Source organism: Punica granatum, chromosome 1, assembly GCF_007655135.1.
Source record: "Punica granatum isolate Tunisia-2019 chromosome 1, ASM765513v2, whole genome shotgun sequence".
NCBI lineage: Eukaryota > Viridiplantae > Streptophyta > Magnoliopsida > Myrtales > Lythraceae > Punica > Punica granatum.
This window is the reverse complement of record NC_045127.1, coordinates 43,157,852-43,177,609: the sequence shown is the minus strand read 5'-3', so window position 1 is coordinate 43,177,609 and position 19,758 is coordinate 43,157,852. Positions and strand designations below refer to the sequence as shown.

The following is a 19,758-nucleotide window of genomic DNA, read 5'->3' as shown; positions in this document are numbered from 1 at the left end:
TATTTACTTTCCCCGTCAGGCTGAGTCCTGCCTTTATTTTTCTGTCGGGCCGAGTCCCACCTTTGCATCACTGTCGGGCTGAGTCCCATTCTACTACTTTTGGGTTTCACGCCCATCATTCTATCACCGTCGGCTTCCACACCCATCATTCACTGCACTCAGTTTTCACACCCATCATTTTCCACTTTCGGGTTTCGATAACCTTTTACCGTTTTCGAATTTTGACACTCATTTATTACCTTTGAGTTTCAACCTTCGATCCTTACACTTTCCTGCTTCCTCGCCATAATTATTTTACCTTTGTTTCTTGCAACAGGTCCATGCACTTGCACAATTCTCTCACACACATCCGAAATAAGAGAACAAGTGGCTACTAGGAGGGAATCATAGTCTTTGGCTATATCCTCTATCCGAGCACGCAACCAAAGAGGAGCAAGTTGTCAGCACCCCATTTTGGTCCACCCTAGCAAAAGGAGGGCAAAATCGTCATTTTCCACTATTGGAGGGAAGTATTTTGATTAATTGTCCAAGCATTCACGATTTCTAAACTATGGGCATTTTTAATTTAATTTGACATTTTTTTTAGGAAAAATGCTCTACGGGACGTTTCGAGCCTTACACGCGTCAAATTCAAATTCTTAAATCTGTTTTAAAAAAATGCTGCCTAACCATTTAGTTATCCAAAACGTGGCTGCTCCCTTGATGGTTCCTGTGAACCATGTCGAGAAGCCCGAGAAGTTCAACGGGTTGAACTTCAAGAAGTGGCAGCAAAAGATGCTATTCTACCTCACAACTCCGAACCTTGCAAAGTTCTTGACTGAAAATGCTCCAACCCTATCTGTGGGGGAGTCAGATGTGCAGGCTCTCAGTGCAGTTGACGCTTGGAAGCACTCTAACTATCTTTGCTGGAATTATATCATGAACAGTCTTCATGATTCTCTGTATAGTGTCTATCAGGGGTTTAATACAGCAAATGAGCTATGGGAATCCTTGGATCGTAAATATAAATCAGTGGATGCTTGTGCGAAGAAATTTCTCGTCGGACGGTTCCTCGATTTTAAAATGGTGGATTCGAGGACCATAATGAGTCAAGTGCAGGAATTTCAAGTGCTCTTGCATGAGATTCAGACTGAGGGGATGGCTCTAAGTGAATCCTTCCAAGTGGTTGTTGTCATTGAAAAGTTCCCTCCTGGTTGGAAGGATTTCAAGAATTATCTGAAGCATAAGCGAAAGGAGATGACAATGGAGGATCTTGTTGTCAAGCTTCGAATTGAAGAGGACAATAAGAACTTCGGAAAGGATCTCATCCTTCCTGCTGCTACTAAGGTAAATGTCATGGAGTAAGGGCAAAGCTCCAAGAACAAAAAAGCCAAGAAGAAGCTGGGTACGAATGGAGGAATATCAAAGCCCAAGTTTCAAAGGAAATGCTTCAACTGTGACAAGAAAGGTCACAGATCTGCTGACTGCAGGCTCCCAAAGAGGAAAAAAGACCATGATGCAAGCATGATTAATGAGATGGCTAGAGATGTGGCAAGCATCAACCTATCTGCCATGGTTTCAAAGGTGAACCTCATTGGGTCCAACCCGAAGGAATTGTGGCTCGATATCAATGCCACCAAACATGTGTGCTCAAGCAGAGACCTGTTCACTATGCTCGAACTGGTCACTAGGGAGAGGATCTATATGGGAAACTCTGCCCATTCTACTGTCGAAGGTCAATGCAAGGTAGTCTTGAAAATGACATCAGGAAAGGAGCTGACTCTAAACAACGTATTGTACGTACCTGAGATTCGGAAGAATTTAGCCTCCGGGTCATTGCTAAACAAGCATGGGTTCAGGATGGTTTTTGGGTCAGATAAAGTTATTTTGTCCAAGTCTAGAATATACGTGGGAAATGGATATGTGTGTGATGGGCTTTTTAAGCTCAATGTAATGACCATAATCAATAAGAATTCTGGCTCTTTTGCATAATTGATTGAGTCTCCTGATTTGTGGCATGGAAGACTAGGTCATGTTAATTATAATATTTTGCGTAGATTAATTAACTTGAATCAGATACCTACATTCCAAATTGATTCACAGCACAAATGTGAAATTTGTGTTGAGGCAAAATTGACAAGGTCACCCTTTCAAACGATTGTAAGGAACACTGAGCCACTTGATCTAATTCATAGTGATGTATGCGATTTAAAACTCGCAACAACAAAAGGTGGTAATAATTATTTTATTACCTTTATCGATGACAGTACAAGATGCTGTTATGTATATTTGTTGAAAAGCAAAGATGAGGCCATAGAGAAATTTGTTCTCTATAAAAATTAAGTTGAGAATCAACTTGGTAAGAAAATTAAGAGATTAAGGAGTGACAGAGGAGGCGAATACGTAACGTCTTTCGGGAAATTCTGTGCACAACACGGAATTATACACGAAGTGACTGCATCCTATTCACCTCAATCGAATGGTGTTGCTGAACGCAAAAATCACACGTTGAAAGACATGATGAATGCAATGTTATTAAGTTTAGGATTACCTCAAAATATGTGGAGTGAAGCAATATTGTCAAGCAATTACCTATTAAATAAGGTACCTCGAAAGAAAGAGGAAAATACACCTTATGAATTATTCAAAGGTAGGAAACCATCCAACAATCACTTGCGAGTGTGGGGGTGCTTGGCAAAAGTAGTCGTTCCGACACCAAAGAAAGTAAAGATCAGTCCTAAGACGGTGGACTGCATCTTTATTGGCTATGCACATAACAGTAGTGTTTATCTATTTCTTGTGCATGAATCTAAGATTTCCAATATACACAAGAACACGATAATGGAATCAAAGAATGCATCGTTCTTTGAAAATGTATTTTCATGTAAATTGAATGAGGCATCGAGCTCGTCGAAATGAATCTCATAAACTATGAATGATGGACTTCATGACATAGATCTTGAAAGCTAGGGTTCATATCAAGAGATTGAACCTAGACGCAACAAAAGAGCTAGACTTGAAAAATCATTCGGGAATGATTTTCTGACATATTTGTTAGAAAATGAACCACAAAGCTATGCTGAAGCAGTGAATTCCTCTGAGGGTCCTCTTTGGAAGGAGGCAATCAAAAGTGAAATTGATTCGATTATGTGGAATCACACTTGGGAATTAGTGGATCTCCCCACTAGTTGTAAACCCTTAGGATCCAAATGGATCTTTAAGAGGAAAATGAAAGCAGATGGATCCATTGATAAGTACAAGGCCAGGCTTGTAATTAAGCGATACAAGCAAAAGAAAGGCTTGGACTATTTTGATACTTATTCTCCTCTGACGAGAATAAATTCCATTAGGATGATACTTGCAATTGCGGTACTGCGTAATTTGAAAATTCATCAAATGGATGTGAAAACAGCTTTTCTAAATGGAGATTTAGATGAAGAAATCTATATGGAGCAACTCGAGAGGTTTGTGGCTCCAGGAAAAGAAAGGAAAGTCTGTAAATTGGTTAAATCATTGTATGGGTTGAAACAAGCGCCAAAACAGTGGCACGAAAAATTCGATAATGCAATGATTTCCAAATGATTTAAGATCAATGAGTGTGATAAATATGTATACATTAAGGAGATAGAAAATGGTTACATCATTTTATATCTATACGTGGATGACATACTCATTGTTGGTAGTAATGATAGAATAATCAAATCTACGAAGAATATGCTGAATTCGAGATTTAACATGAAAGATATGGGACTCGCTGATGTGATTTTAGGAATTAAAATCATGAGAACATCGGATGGACTAATTTTGAGTCAGTCACACTAAATAGATAAAATTCTGAAAAAAAATAAGCAGAAATGATTCTGGAATTTCAAAAACTTCAATAGACAATAGTCTTCATCTATCAAAGAATAGAGGAGATAGTATTTCTCAGTTAGAATACTCGCGAGTCATTGGAAGTCTGATGTATCTGATGAGTTGTAATAAGCCGGATATTGCATACTCGGTTAGTAGACTCAGCAGATATACGAGTAATTCGAATGGGGACCATTGGAAAGCAATTTTCGGGGTACTCAGATACTTTAGATACACTCGAGATTACGAGCTACACTATACTAGATATCCAGTTGTCTTCGAGGGGTACAGTGATGCAAACTGGATATCTGATATAACGGATTCAAAATCCACTAGTGGATATGTGTTCACACTAGCAAATGCAGCAATATCATGGAAGTCCTCGAAACAAACTGTTATCGCTAGGTCCACAATGGAATCTAAGTTTATTGCTCTGAATAAATGTGGAGAAGAAGCTGAATGGCTACGCCATTTTCTAGAGGACATTCCTATATGGAAAAAACCTATGCCACCAATTTGTATCTACTATGATAGTCAAACGGCAATTGGAAAGGCACGAAGTAATATGTATAATGGCAAGTCTAGACATATACGTCGTAGACATAATACCATTAGACAACTAATCTCAATTGGAATTATCTCTATTGACTACGTGCGGTCAAAGGATAATATAGCGGATCCGCTAACCAAAGGGTTAAGTAAAGAACAGTTTGAGAAGTTGTCAAAGGGAATGGGTCTAAAGTCCATTAGAGGAAAGGTTTTATAGCAGACACCCAACCTAGCTGATTGGAGATCCCAAGATCTAGGTTCAATGGGACAACCAAGTTATAGAACAGAATTAAATCACTGTGGGGGAGAAAATCCCTAGACCATTCCTTGATGAAACAGTGATAAACGGATAAGGCTAGCAATCTAAATTGCTTTAATGATATATGAAATTATCTATGTGAGAGAGAAGTGAGGCCGCTTCAGAGGAGAATTTTTACGAACTTAATTCTTTAGAAACTCTCGTAGAACCAGGATGGTGTACCATGGCCAAAATGGACATAACAATGAGAACCGAAAGGAAGTTAGTTGATTCCTATGTGAGGTGTGTGTCATCTTTACACAAAATAGCATGATAGTTCAAGGACATCATGTCAACTGGACAGCCAGTAAAGTACATGCATTTCATAAGGGAGGGTTCAAGGGTAGTGATAGCTACCTATCCTATACAGGGTTCAACTATTGAACACTCTCAGTGAGTTAAAATAAAAACAATTTTCATTCATGTAGGAGATTGTTGGAAAATAATGGCATTGGTGAATGAGAAATTGTTTCTCATTAATGAAATGAATGTATTGAATGGTGGTTTGTTATGAATTGAAATGGTGCAAGTGTCAGCACCACATTTTGGCTCACCAATTCAAGCGATGCCTATCAACAGCAATTCAGACTACGACTTAAGCATCAATGTAGAAGAAAGCTCGACAGAGCAGCAAATTGTTATTCTTTGTCAAGTCAACAAATATAGGCAGATGATTCAAGCACGTGACAAAAGAACATACAAAATCATCCTGCAACATATAGAGCAAACAGGGAGCTCATACGGTATCAAAACCGGCATTTTCAAAATACACTACGAACGGTTCTATTTTTCCATAGTTCGCTCGACCATCGAAAGATGGCCAATATTGAACTCTAAAAATCCACATCAGTGCCAAACAGATGAAAAGTTTCTTCAAATGCATTTTGCAGATCATCTGCTCTATACAGAATAATTTTTTGTATGCATACAACTTTTAAGTGGAAGTCCAAAAATGCCGGTTTCTCAAAGAAAAGTTAATATCAAATGTCAAACACAGCCATGTCCAACAATTATAAGGAGCATGAGCATTGCTTCAAATTGCTCCTCGGAAGTCACACAGACTCCTCGAATGACTCCTGAGCGGCATAACAAGCATACTTTTCAACGGAAAATCATATTCGGAGACTGGTCTGACAGAACATTGGCAAACCAAGTTAGTCATGCATTGCCCTAAAAACTACAGTAGACATACGCAATTGGGCAAATTAGACTGTAATATCCACTTCAGTTTCCCGAATGACCTCCGAATGGTAGAAAATGCCGTTTTTAACGGAAATTCATAACTGGGTGTCCTTTTTATGGAAACTTGATGCTGGATGGTTGGCCAACCCAATGCCGCTTATCCTAACACTCAATGGGAAATCTTCAGACGGAATCTCACAACCCATCTAGGCCTTCAGAACAATGCCTTTAGGGTTTCAAATGCACTTTTTCAATCTTTCGAAGTATGTTCTCAACGAACAGAGATCGCAGCGACCTCCGAATCATCCAAGCAACTCATAAAGTATTCTGAGAAATCCGACTTCAGACTCCTAGGACGTCTCCAGTTTCACTTTTGCAATACCAGCTTATTGGTCAATTATTCAGTCTGATTGACAATGCACGTCAAAATGATCAATACGAGATACGCATTCAGAAACGACTAATTTTGCTCTGATCACCTGAAACAAGAAAAACCGGCTTCTGAGCCCAAAAACCACACAAACATTCTTTTAAGCAAAATGGGTGATTTCGGGCTCATTGGAACCGTTTTCGCTCGCACATTGATAATTCGACATTCGTTTGAGCCACGAACCTCGAACTCACAATCAATCGAGACCTGAACTTCGTCCTGAATTTCTCTCAAGGCCCGTGGGACCCACGGGCTTCCCATGACCAGCCATGACTTCCCTTATTGCCGCCCATCTCATTGTCTTCCTCTCCATGCAACTTGCCCTTATCCTTCTTCAAAAATATCAAGCCTACAATCTTACTTCAACACTCCAACTTCACTTCACCATCAATGCATTTGGCTCTTCTTCATTAATGCATTTCAAGAAGTCTTCATCCCCATCTTCATTAAAAATTCGGATCCCCCCAATCCATGCCATTAATCAAACTTTTTCTCACTTAGTTACACTTAATCTTTACCTATATATATCCTTTTAAGTCATTAACTTAATCACAACTCACCTCATGCCATCTCTCTAGCTTTCTCACTCTTCAAATGCTCTCAAAGACTTGAAGAAACCGCAGCAAGCTCCAGAAAAGCAAAACCAAGCAAGAACACCAAAGACTTAAGTCGGAATCATGGTATTTACCATCCCGGCTTAAATCCAAACTTCACCAAACTTCATATCCCACATGTTTTCGACCCCCTCTATCCATTTCCGAGCTTAGATTTTAATTTTGAAGCCTCCAATCCATCGGAACAGCTCAGTACAGAATCGAACAGAAAAACTGCCCTTCTTGGGTCAAAACTTCCAACCCGAGTTTCAAGGCCTTCCAGGTCGGTTTGAGTTGTCAAAACCCATCAAAAACCTCCCCACACAACCCTAGGGTGTCAAGGAGTCGAGAAATCCAAGAAAAACCCGTTGGTTTTAGCCCAGCACGAAGAAACAGCCCGACTGCCCAGTCGGGTCGAAATTTCTGACTGTCCTTGCGGTTTTCTTACAGATCGGGTTGATCCGAGGCTCTTTTCGAAAAACGACCACCACAGTCACCTCCGGATGTCAGTTAGGAGTCGGGAGCCACTGGCCTTGCCTCAAAATTCCATCGAGAGACACCGTGGTAACGTCTGACCCGAAAACTGCCTAGTCGGATCTGTTTTCCAGACGTACTCTATTTTCCGTGATCTTTGCAGGGCTATATGGGTCAACCCAACATGTCTGGAACCAAATGACCACCACAGCCACCTCTGGGAGTCTCTTAGGAGTCGGGAGGCACTAACCTTGCATCAAAATTTCATCGGGAGTCACCGTGGTGACCTCTGACCCAAAACTGCCTAGTCAGGTCAAGTCAACTTCCAGTCGGGTCTATTGCGCCTGTTCGGGTCTGTTCAACGAAAAACAGCCCAAACCTGACCCACCAAAGATCCAACCCGACTTTTTACAGTCCCATCTCGCATCCCGGGACTAGGTATGACCATTCATGACTTAGAGGAACTAGGACTTTTACATTTTTGTTGTGTTTATGGGGGTTATAAGGGGTTTTATGCATGTTTTACTTCCAAATTTTAATCTTTATGCAATTTCCATGTTATATCATGCATATTTATCATCGTTTAATGTGCTGGCAGGTCAGGAACTGTTCAAATTGAAGTCGAAGAAACCATATCGACCCGAAAAAGCCAAGATACTTCTCGGATTAACCTCTTGGAGAGGTAACCGAGGGGTAATCTTGACCTTTTCGGGTCAAGATCGGTTTCCTTGCCCCGATTTGAATTTTCTCCCGAATTTTTTATGCTTTCTCACATCCATGGAGCCGGTATTGTTTTATCGATTCCATATATAACGTGTTTGTGCATGTTTGTATGCTTGAATGCGTTTTCCAAACTCTTAGCGATACTCACTTTTGTTAAATACGTGTTATTTACCGTGTTTAAAGTTTGAGCATGCGAGAAATAGTCAAAATCGGGTTAAAGAGACCGCTTGAAACCCAAAACGGGTCAAGGAAACCCATGGCTATTCCCAAGAGAAAGAGCCGAAGGTTCCTCGACCTTATTCGGGTAAAAAACGGTCCCTTTACCTCGATAAAATCCATTTTTTGGATTTTATGCAAATTGCAAATTTCAATTATCGTCACAAATCCCGCATGCTAACAACTTTAAAACATTGTTTTTAAAGTAAAAATGCATGAATTCATGTATCGATGACTCTTTCGGGGCCATTTGGGTTCTGAGGGTATTTTGGTCATTTTGATCAAATTATCCTCGACCTTCCTCGATTCGTCTTAGTCGCCCTGTCATGAATTGTTTTCATTAAATTAAGCTTTTTGGGTATTCAGACTTCATTCAGTGGATCAATCCATGATCTGTCTGATTGTTTGTAACCCGTACATTTATTGCATTCGGCATTTAATTTTAAGCTGTAAATTCACAAACGGGTTAATCGGGACGCTCACACGATTAAACCCACTTGGCACTGATAAGTTTACATGAATTGGTAATTAATTGATAACTTGCGTCAATGAGTTGTTAAATGACGTTAATGCCCTTTTTAAAACTTGCCTATTTCAAAACCCGAAACGTGCAATCCAATGTAGCACATACGTCTAGAAAGGATTTCTGTGTCTCAACTTGAGTTTTTACCTTATTTCAAGTAACTCAGGTCATGATACATAAGATCTTTCTAGATCACTTTCGGTTAGATCAACCGGTTCTTTGGTTTTTTCGGGGTTCTTGCATAACCCTGGACGATCTAGGGAATTGGTCGATACCAGCTACAGATCGAGGTGGTCCGCACTGCGATGTTTCCCTTTTCTGAAAATAATTTTCAAATAAATGGCAAAATCATATTTTCACAGTTCAGCGACACCCCTAGGGTTAGCTTGATAGAAACACTACAGTGTCAGGATTAGAATAGGCTACCTATTCAAGGGCAGGTTCATCTGCAAAGCCTTTTCTTATCCACTGATGAGTTTCTGTCATTCTAGCGTAGACTCGAGTAACTAGAACGGTTATCTATGTCAGAAAACATGCAAAATACTGATTAACCTTTCACTCGACATAACCAAACACTAGATAATGGTTATGAGGAATTATAGATTCTAAATCTAGAGTCAAAACACGAGTTTGGTTAATTCAGTGGAAATTCAGTGTCACAATACAGAACAATCTAAAAGCAATCTACGCACACAAGATTTAACTCTCTTTGTCAAGTTCTCAAAACAAAGCTGAATGCAAAATGTTTTGCACGATTGCTTGCCTAGCATAGGACATTTGCATGCCAAAACATTCTGGGTTAATAACTTGTTAATCCACGTACATTTGACAATAACAAACACATTATCTGCAATTCTGCATGTTGTTTGTTAATTTTCTGCTATTGTTTGTCCATGCGAGTCGAACCCGACCCATAGGACGCATTGCACTTAGGGTTCAATGCCCTAACCATCGGTCACGGGGTCCAACGCCCTATTCACTGAGAGTTTAGTTGAATTTTAGTTTTTCGGTTTTTCCCTGAACTTACGGTGAGTCAGAGAGGAATAATAACCGAACGCAAACTGACTGGGATTCGATCATTTGCTATTTGTAATTTGTTGTATTTTGAGAGCTTTGCAAGGATTTTATTTTGTACATTTATTTCTATAAGAATCTCAGTCAGTGAGCAAACGGTCCGAGAGTCGAATCAATCAAATCAGTCTAATGCTTGCCCAGACAAGAGTAATCCCAAGATTTCGCGGTTCCAGTTCACGCAGGAATTCAAACATCATAGTTTGATGAACTGTAACGCAAGATTGTGAATCGATTCCCCAACACCTGGGTCTACTTCTCTCTCGTCTTCTCAACCGACATCGTTTAGTTCACCGAATTTCCGGTGTTAAAACGTGTACACCCAGCGCAGTCTAATTCACGCGGTAAATAAAAACAGCAAGCCTAGCAAACCAGAGTACCAAAAGGGCGTACAGGATATAGGCCCGTACATAACATGAACCCCCGAACACAGGCTTTCCAGTTCCGCACAGACCAATGCCTTAGCAAAACTAGGTGTATTATTACCCCTAGACCCGAGTAACTTACTGGCCCTCGACCTTCGGGTCGTAAAATGGTAAGTGGCGACTCCTTTTTACGCTTGTCCGTCACCCATCCCCGAGAAAGTGGACACTCCCAAGCCGCGCAATTCAAAAGCGCGCATGCGAACCCTGACGAGAGTCCACATTCGGGTCCGTACAGCAAGGAATTGAAAAGACACCATCAATTGTTATGAATTGAAAGTGTGCAAGGAATTGAAAGGACACCATCAATTGTTATAAATTGAACGGGTGCAAAGAATTGAAATGACACCATCAATTCTATAAATAGCATGTATTTATTGATCGATTGACGATAATAAAAAATTTTCTTAGAATTGAAGAGAATTGCATAGTTAAGTGAGAGTGTTCAACTTCATCTTTCTGGTTCGCTGGGGTGCGGATAGCTCGTGCTGATAGCTGCATTTGATGTCGTTTTATCCTGGGAAATAGACCCCCACGTGACCTCGAGCACTCCCTGAGGGGACGAATCTGTTTCAAGGGGTTTGTGTGAAACACAGGACTCGGCTTTCTCGTATCTTCCGATCTTCCGGTTTCGTCTTTGTATCAGTTTGAATTTCCAAGTTCTTATACTAGTGATATTCATTTAATTTTATAGCATTTTATTTATCCAACTTGCGATTCCAATTGTCATTCAATTTTGTTACTTATTACGGATAAACTTTATCCTACAAAACATCCTCACAACACCGTAATATATACGTACATCCTCTCCTTAACAACGATGTAATCTCTTTTTTGTTATGTACTAATTAATATGTTTGAGACTACACTTTTCACATTGAAGTGGCTGAATCGCTTATGGGTCGGTAAAGTTGGAGGGGATAAGTGGATCGACGTCAGATGTTGTTTTCCTTGCAATTGTGCTGACAACTAAGGCACGTACAACAGGAACGAGAAGTAAAACAAGAAGGCAGCTTAAATTACAATAGTAAATAAGTATGTTTTTGCTGCTATCCATCCAATTGCAATGTTATCTGAGTGTTTGTGCTTAAACCGATAAAATGATGATAAAAAAATTTTTGATAAGTTATCCACGGTCAATATCTACAGCTTGCATGATTATATTTCATTCACCAATTCACCAGTACTGATTTTGCATCATGAGTATTTAGTGAAACTACTTCCAGTATTTTTTTTTATCTATTTCTTATCTATGTTATTATAAAATTCTTGACTTAAAAATATTATTTAAAGATAGAAAAAGCAAATTCCCGCGCAAAGAGGCACGGTAATTTCTTTTATAATGCTTGAGTATGTTTAATTATTTTTGCTTGAAACCGATTTTGTAATTACGGTTTGTCGAGAGCATGGATTGGTGCTGGTGATAGAGGAGATAGTGGTGCCTCCGCCGGTGTCCCACAAAGTCCGAATTCGGATGATCCGCGTCTCTTTCTTCCACATCAATATAACATTGTGGAATTAGTAGTGAAAGGATTGGAATTGAGAGACAACGTGACAACGAGGAGATTCTGTTAATTGATTCTTTTGCAGTATAAATATACGGTAAACAAGGCAACAAAGAAAGGGTGGAAAGAAATAAGGAGAATAAGGAAAACAAGGAGGAAACCTTTTCATTAATCACTTGCCATCCATTGATGGACGTTATGTCAAAAAATCAAAGAGAATTGATTCCGGATTGGCCTTATCAAGGGTTGCCGGAGTTATTTCTTCAATTGTTGCCTTATCATTGTTGTCGGCTTTGGCTCTGTCGAATTTGCCTTATCAATTATGTCCTTAATATTCTTCAGGATGTTTCTATTGGTTACATTGACAGTCATGAGCTCATAGTTCACTAGATTGAGCGAGCATGTCGTAATTACTTCATTGATCAACGGCAGTATTGAAGTCCAATTCGCTTGAAGATTGATTGTGATGTATCTGCAGGATCCTCCGGGTTATTTTCCTAGAATTTTCAGTCACGAGGAGATCAGGTGAGTCATATACATTGCTTTTTAGGCTCAATCATTGATACATTATTTTCAATCCATGTCAAAAATTTTAGACCCTTATCGGTTTTATTGACGTGCAATAGTTGGTGCAACGTATGAACTTGTAGAATGTAGCTCTAGAGCGCTTCTCCTCTATCTATCTATGCTCTTAGCCATAACAAAACAATTATGATATTTGATCGTTATAACATTATCAGTTAACTTATATATACATATATTTAATTTACAAAAGACAAGTTATGCTACAATTCTAATATATTTTTTAAAAATATATTTTCAAAATCTTAATTGAAACGTAAAAAAAAAAAAAAAAAAAAAGCAAGGGGCTGCACAACGTGCAGGTTAAAGAACTAGTTATTCTTCCTGCCAGCCTGCCAGTGCCAGCTATAGGCAATATCAATTATTGATATCATTTGTTTCAATCTTATTGGAAATTTTTATTAATTAAAGCAAATCATCCTCGAGGACTTTAGCCTAAAGCAATAGCAAGCTTGGTTGGAACCGAACGTGCATCCATGTCCACTCATATGTTACCAGGTGCCCCCGCCCGATCTCTTCGAGTAAAGAGAATTTGAGTTCGTAGAGCTTCTTCTTGGGAGGATCAACATCTTCTTGGATCATGTCGTTCAATGCCTAAAACAAGATATCAATCTAGATAAAAAATAATAATTATAAAAGTTTTAAGGCAGTCATCGATCATAGGATTGCCGCGTAGTTCTCTAGAATATGATCTCCCACGAAAAGAATAGTTGTATTAGGAGATGCACCTTGAGAGCTGATCCCAGGCTTCCCGATCTCCTCTATCGTAAGACCAAGAGGATACCATATTTGGGCGAATTCACATCGACCCACTTCTTCAGTTCTTTGAAGTTCTCCTCAAAGAGATCCGACCCAATGAATTCCGAGCCTTCAGTTGCAGATTCCACATCTCTCTGCAACAACCGCCACAGCAGTACTTAGTTCATTCACTGATAAACAATGGAAGCTAATTCTCGCGAAAAACTTCATCTTTGCATCGCAAACTCGATCCACAAGTGGAAAACAAAATAAGGTAAAGGTAACTGTTTTATGGTGCGTGTTGTTCGAGAGAAATATAATCCATAAAAGCATATATGTAAAGAAAAAAACTCCACTTTTCTGATTCAAAATTTCCAGGGGTACATTCCAAAATTTCTCAAATCTAAAAATGACGTAACTATCAAAGAGGGTGTAGCGTAGTAGTGCATACTCTCCTCTGACAGTTAAAAGGTTGCAAGTTTGATACTCAGTGAAACTATTTCTGCCATTTTATTAATTATTACGATTTTTATTTTATTGCTTTTTGCCCACGGACGTCCCTTATAGCTGGAAAAAATGACACAACTGCCACAAACATAAAAATACATAAAGTATATAAATTTATGGAGTTCATTGGAGTGCGGAGCAATGCTCCCCATTGTTTCTGATTTTCTTAGAAGAATGAATCTTTTCAACTTTTTAGCCTCTATTCCTCACAGCAAAACGATAATATGGGACGAGTACTTGACTGTTAATTCAATATCAAGAGGAGAATAAGTTCATGTGACGCATCATGTACCTCCTCTTGTAAACATTCTGCCACTGACTTGGTACTTGCAGATGAAACTTTTCCCTTGTCCTCCTCTACCTTCAAAAATTTAATCCGCATATGAGTAAACAAAACTTTGAAAGATCAAACTCAAAACAAGAGGGGAGGAAAAAACAACCTTAATGGGTGGCACAACATTAGATATCTGATGAGACACAGGGTTCCTTTCCTTCATCAGGACCAGCCGATGATAGTTTTCCATATGCGATTGCTCCTACCAGCACAGACCCTTGTGGACTGTTCTGCATAAATCTCTGCCTACTAGCAAGCACACGATTTATTGGTTCAATAAAACATCAAAGGAAAATATCACTAGTACCTTTGGGAGCTTGTCTTTCACTGGTGGGCGTAAATATTCCGCTTCCTTTTTCCTACACAAAGATGCATTCGGCGAGAGGACGATGACAGAAAGAAAGAAGCGGCATTCGAAATTAAGAAAGGGAAAAGGAGCTGATGGGGCCACCCGTGATGGGGGCCCGAAAAGGTTCAAACAGACAAACCCGAGCCTGACAAAAGTAAAAGGTTTGGTAAAGGAAACCAATGTTCCTCTCCTGTAGAAGACACAAGACAATCATGTAACTGTCATGAGGGGAATGTCCTTATATATACGATAGAAGGAGAAGAGAATAGAGGACCCGTTTTTCCCCAATACTATCACTTGGCGCCGTCTATGGGAAAATCAGGAAGAATTCCCGATTTCGCACAAAAGGTTATGTCCCAATATCAGAATGTGTGATGAAGGCAAGCATGGAGCCCTTGTCGTCTTCTTCTCTTCAATATGCAACTGCCAACGAGAGGGAGAATACAAAGGTCAAAGAAGACGACCGATGAGAAGAACTTGGACTTTCGATCTGCAGCCTGTGTTCTTCAAGCGAGAGTGGAACAAGGATCTGGCCATTCTTCATCGGATTTGCCATCACGGACGCGAGGACTCTCCTTTCATGCAGAGGCACAAGAAGCAGGAGAATACACATGGCCGCTAGCACCCCACAAAGGCATGGAGTTTTATCCCGTCAAACAACACCACTTTTCTATTTATGGCTTGCATCGACTGCTTTCTATGGATTAGATTCAACGTCGGCAATCGTATCCTTGAGACTACTGCTGCCACCGCGTTTGCTCTGGTTGTGGAGGACACGAGAATGTTGTCCGATTCCACAACTGCCGAAGAAAGCGAGAAAATCATTGATGTACAACAGGGCTTTTTCACAACTTGTGGAGACGCTCACTGGGCTAAAACAAGTAACAGCTATTCGTCCATGTCCTGTGGGTGATTCGCTAGTCAGGTGGAGAATTGCTGGATCAGATTTTGGCAAATATGAAGGAATATTTCAGAATTAGTACGAGAGAGAGAGAGAGAGAGAGAACGGAAGCAATAGGACAACCAGAGAAATGGAAATCAGATCGAGGTTTCTACGATGTCGTGATGAGCATCTCACCGCCTCCGCTGCTATCACCGGCCGGGAAAGCAATGTCTGAGCCCAAGCCAAAATAGTGCGTCCGTTCCAACTTCTTTTCTTTGCTTTATACATCAAATTGTCATTGTATATATGGCTGAGTAATTACATGAATTGGTACCAAAAAGAAATTATTCGGGACTCACTTAAAATAAGAAAAAGATTGGATTTATTGATTGCTTAAGAAGGCGGGAAGATCTCCCCCCGGCGCTCGTATGACCTCTCTTTTATTGATATGCTAATTACTTGAAATATCAGATGAACTAAGTTAATTTGATCTATACGAAAAGAGCACAGCATGCAATCAAATATGTTCATATCTCCGTTTGTCCCTAATGTGTGTAGCTTATTTGTTTCATCATTGATAATTATACTTATTGTTACCTACTGTGCTGCGTTATGTTTTATGTTTGTTTATACCATGATCTTATTACAATAGCAAGGTGTCAATCTCGTGATTGAACGAGAGGGCTTCCACAAGGAAGCAACCGCTAGCGAGCGATCTAACGCTAAGACCTCGTGAGAAAAATTATCAAAGACCTTCAATCAAGAAGCAAGTAGAACACAATCCTTGCGAGAAAAGTAAACTCGCATGGATTATGAAAGACTCCGAGAAGCGAGCCATGCGAAAAAGTGAATTCGCTCGATAAAATCAAAGACTCCTCTAAAGGAGCCCGTTCGAGGAAGTAAACTCGTTTCAGCAGCATCGAAGACTCCCTCAAAAAAGCACGTTCGAGAAAGAACACTTTCAGTGATGACACTTTTGATAGTCCCCTGCAACAACATTACAAGAGACACTTCCTGATGAAGGAGCTGCACAAAACTCAAAAAACGATCACTAGGCAAACTTGTAGCAAATATGAAACTGGTGCCAAAATGGTCACCACTTACTAGACCTTCACACAAACTACTTACTAAAACACACTAACTCCAAAATCTACACTAAAATAGAACACGAAGCCAGATAAAACACAGAAACAATTCCTCACACCTACATATTAGCCAAAAAACAAAAATCACAAATCATAGCATTCTTAATGTTCACATCAGGCAATTGGGGACAACAGCTTGCTCATGTGACAATCACCTTGAGGCTTGAACCAACCGTTCGTCATCGTTACCCGCTTGGAGTGGCTGACCATCTCTATTACTGTCTCGAGCAGCATCGCTCACTTGGTTTGCAACGCCATCAGAGAGCAGATTAAATCCTTGAATGAGCCTTGGATCGTCGAAACACGACACCTTATCGAGCATCTCCAATAAATTCTGTACGAAACCCCCCTGTACAGTTCGTGCCCGTTGCGGCCAGATCCCCTTTGTACTGTTGTGCTGAGATTCTTTTAGCAATTGCATTCCTTTCCACTTCAAGGCACCGCCACCCAACAGCTTCAGCCCATCGAGCTTCCACTCCATGCAGTTCTTCCCGATGTGCTTCCAGCAGTCAAACATGTTTCATGTACGACAAAGGAATTATCCAAGCTGCTCCTTTAACATTGAGGATACCGTCAGCTGCTTGTCCATCGAGTCCAGAACGAACTTCTCATAGCAAGTTATGAAGTCAGGATCCTCCAATTCCGTCACTGTGAACTCGCAATAGGACCAACACCATCAACCTGGTCTGATGGAGAAGGAGGCTTCCCGGAAGAGGATGACCCAAGAATGATGATTTCTCCCTTTGCTCGATCAGCATCGACCTTCTTACCAAGACGGCACGATAAGGGCACGTGGTCCTCTGCACCAGAAGAAGGTGCTTTGCTTTTGAAGGCCTTGACGGCAAGCCCCGCGCTCTAAGATCTCCTTCACTCAACCTCCGTAATCCCTGCTGCGGTCGTTCATCCACATCAGGGGAGTCGCGAAGCATGCTAGCCTCGAACGGCCACTTTGCCATAAACAAAGCGATACTCGAAACATCCCACATGCAAGGAAAAGTATCAGTCAGATCCGGCAACCGAGAAGGTTCATACAACCTGATAAATAAAGAAAAACAAACAAAATAGAAAGCAGAGAAGAAGATAAGCAAACCTACCACTGTCAGCACCCTTGGAGGAACCGCCTGAAGCTATGGAGTCATAATTTGAAGTTACAGAGAGCCCCGCAAGACGATTTCGCTCATACCAGCCGTATAGTTCAGCAACTCTAGAGCCTTCCTCGCAGCTAAGAGTGGGGGGCAAGTGATGGACCACCCATGATGGGGGCACGAAAAGGTTCAAACAGACAAGGCCGAGCATGACAAAAGTAAAAGGTTTGGTAAAGGAAACCAATGTTCCTCTCCTGTAGAAGACACAAGACAATTATGTAACTGTCATGAGGGGAATGTCCTTATATATACGATAGAGGGAGACGAGAACAGAGGACCCGCTTTTCCCCAACACTATCACGACCCTACCCTGTGTTAAGATTGCGGACTTGTAAGCTCCATTTCCCATCACCAGACCGTCTGGTTGGGAGAAAAAGCTCAATCGAATGGTATCCTGAATGAAAAAAGCAGACCACCAGAGAAAACAAATGATTGGTTTCGAGTGAAAAGGGATAATGCCACCGTATGGTGGAACCGATGCGAACAAGAGATGAAGGGACTGAGTTGGCTGGTTTTAATAGCATGATTGTTTTGTATGATAACCAGCCAGTCGAAAGCAGCCAATTTTGTTCAGTATCCGGAGGTAACATCATGAGACCGAAAAGTGCTGTTAGAATTACACATCCGATATATAACAAAACAAAATGGAACGATATATAAATAATGTTTTGGGTACGCGTGGGATGAACTGGATAACCTTTCTTCCCTTCTACTTTTAGTAGTCGATGTTATACCGGTACTAAAGAGAAGTAATTGAATTGGCTTAGAAGCGGCTTCAACCTGAGAGGCTCAATCCTAATGCCATTTCTGGGAAGGATACCTTAGCCGCTAATGCTCACGTCAGAGAGGACGGAGCATATATATTATGGAATGTGTGTATAGTTGAAGAGAGGAAGAGAGGCTAAATTTACCATACGTATTACGTACTAGTTCAACAATGGATCGGCGTCGGAGTCAGCAACACGGGTTGTATATATGGTCCGCCGAAATGATCGGCACAGTTAGACAGATCGGTTTATGTACCACTGGAAGTTGTGAGAGGAGAAGTCTCATAAGGGTATTCGTGGGAACGTTTGGGCAGCGGTGGAAATTTGGTGGGCGGAGAACTTATTTAACAGTCTCTGCTCTGGAAATGAAATGCTACAATTAGATATGAAAGGAAACTGATACAAGTACGGTTATGACGTTTTTTCATAAATACTTAGGCCGGGATATGACCGAAAACATACCATGGACCATCACTTTTGTTATTGTATAGGAGATATTTAATACTAGTTGTACCGCTCACTTAACCATCAGTGTGAAAACACACGATGGTTCGTCGCTTTTATTATAAACAGCGGGGATTATATATTAGTCTTACGTTATGATATATGGATAATTTTGGAAAGGTTGTGTTTGATGGAGTTTGGAGGGGGACGTACGCAAAATGACAACGCAAGATATCATACGGGCCATTTTATTTTTCCCCTAAAAATTAGGCTTTCTATGAATGTGGGTTGGTTTTAAGCGAGTCGGCGCTTGTTATTCTTAGATAAGTAATTGGACGCAAGTTTTGTGATTGGAGAAAATTTACGATCGGGAGAGATCTATCCCTTAGTAGGTGGATCTCGATCAAATCTATATTAATCGGATCTAGTAAATTTCGGAATATCAAGGGGTTCACACCATAAAAAAATAAAGATTTATAAAATTAAATTTATAAAAATTAAAACTATTAAAATATTAAGGGAAAAAAAAAAGAATGTGGTGCGGGTGGGAAAAACCTGCCCACTCTCCCCCATAGATCCCAAAGGACCTATTTTCTATAAAAGAAGCCTAGTGAATTTTTGAATATTAAAGGCTTGTTTGGTTTCAAAGTAATATTTTAAAATCATACTTTAACTTAATTTTACCCACAACAAAACAAAATAACTTATAAAAAGTCAAATGATGGTAATATACCACTCTTTTTCCACAACAAAACAAAATAACTCATACAAAGTCAAAGGGTGGACCTCATTTATACCATTCTTTTTCAAAATCAAAATTTGATTTTAAAATCCTACTTTGAAACTAAACGCAGCATAAGTATCAACACACCAAAAAAATTACAAATAAAAAAGGACTATTTGATGGTAACTAATTATTGAACTGAAAAATTGATGGCTAATTAAAATAGACTTTCTATCAATGTGGGTTGGTTTTAGGTGAGCTGGCACTTGTTGTCCCTAGGCAAATAATCAAATGCAAGTTGTGTGATTGGAGAAAATTCACGG

The 19,758-nt window shown here is 40.1% G+C and overlaps 2 protein-coding genes across 3 annotated transcripts; both read right to left on the bottom strand.

Moving 5' to 3' along the window:
- Positions 1 to 12,551: 12,551 nt before the first annotated feature.
- On the bottom strand, positions 12,552 to 14,932 carry LOC116197032 (tripeptidyl-peptidase 2-like). Of its 2 annotated transcripts, XR_004154976.1 has the most exons (5): positions 14,286 to 14,932; positions 14,085 to 14,203; positions 13,937 to 14,005; positions 13,128 to 13,292; positions 12,552 to 12,993 (listed from the first exon to the last, which is right to left on the bottom strand). XR_004154976.1 is itself a non-coding variant. In XM_031527038.1 (4 exons), exons 1-3 carry the CDS (start codon positions 14,166 to 14,168, stop codon positions 13,161 to 13,163), a joined length of 285 nt encoding a protein of 94 aa, XP_031382898.1. In that variant the 5' UTR covers positions 14,169 to 14,932; the 3' UTR covers positions 12,553 to 12,993; positions 13,128 to 13,160. The 2 variants fall into 2 exon arrangements, 1 of the variants encoding a protein (XP_031382898.1); XM_031527038.1 differs by having other exon boundaries at positions 12,553 to 12,993; positions 14,085 to 14,932.
- Positions 14,933 to 16,154: 1,222 nt separating this feature from the next.
- LOC116188695 lies at positions 16,155 to 18,085 on the bottom strand. The gene is made up of 3 exons (XM_031518210.1): positions 17,810 to 18,085; positions 17,450 to 17,694; positions 16,155 to 17,324 (listed from the first exon to the last, which is right to left on the bottom strand). The coding sequence occupies exons 1-3, from the start codon at positions 18,022 to 18,024 to the stop codon at positions 17,227 to 17,229; spliced, it is 558 nt and encodes a 185-aa protein (XP_031374070.1). The 5' UTR covers positions 18,025 to 18,085; the 3' UTR covers positions 16,155 to 17,226.
- Between the last annotated feature and the right edge of the window lie 1,673 nt (positions 18,086 to 19,758).

Coding starts and splice junctions, on each gene's coding strand:
- LOC116197032 (XM_031527038.1), bottom strand. CDS start 14,168: ATGGAAAACTATCATCGGCTGGTCCTGATGAAGGAAAGGAACCCTGTG. Junction 14,006..14,084: donor ATGTTGTGCCACCCATTAAG/GTTGTTTTTTCC, acceptor AAATTTTTGAAG/GTAGAGGAGGACAAGGGAAA. Junction 13,293..13,936: donor CAGAATGTTTACAAGAGGAG/GTACATGATGCG, acceptor CGGTTGTTGCAG/AGAGATGTGGAATCTGCAAC.
- LOC116188695 (XM_031518210.1), bottom strand. CDS start 18,024: ATGCTATTAAAACCAGCCAACTCAGTCCCTTCATCTCTTGTTCGCATC. Junction 17,695..17,809: donor GTCCGCAATCTTAACACAGG/GTAGGGTCGTGA, acceptor TGTCTTCTACAG/GAGAGGAACATTGGTTTCCT. Junction 17,325..17,449: donor CTCCAAGGGTGCTGACAGTG/GTAGGTTTGCTT, acceptor GGATGTTTCGAG/TATCGCTTTGTTTATGGCAA.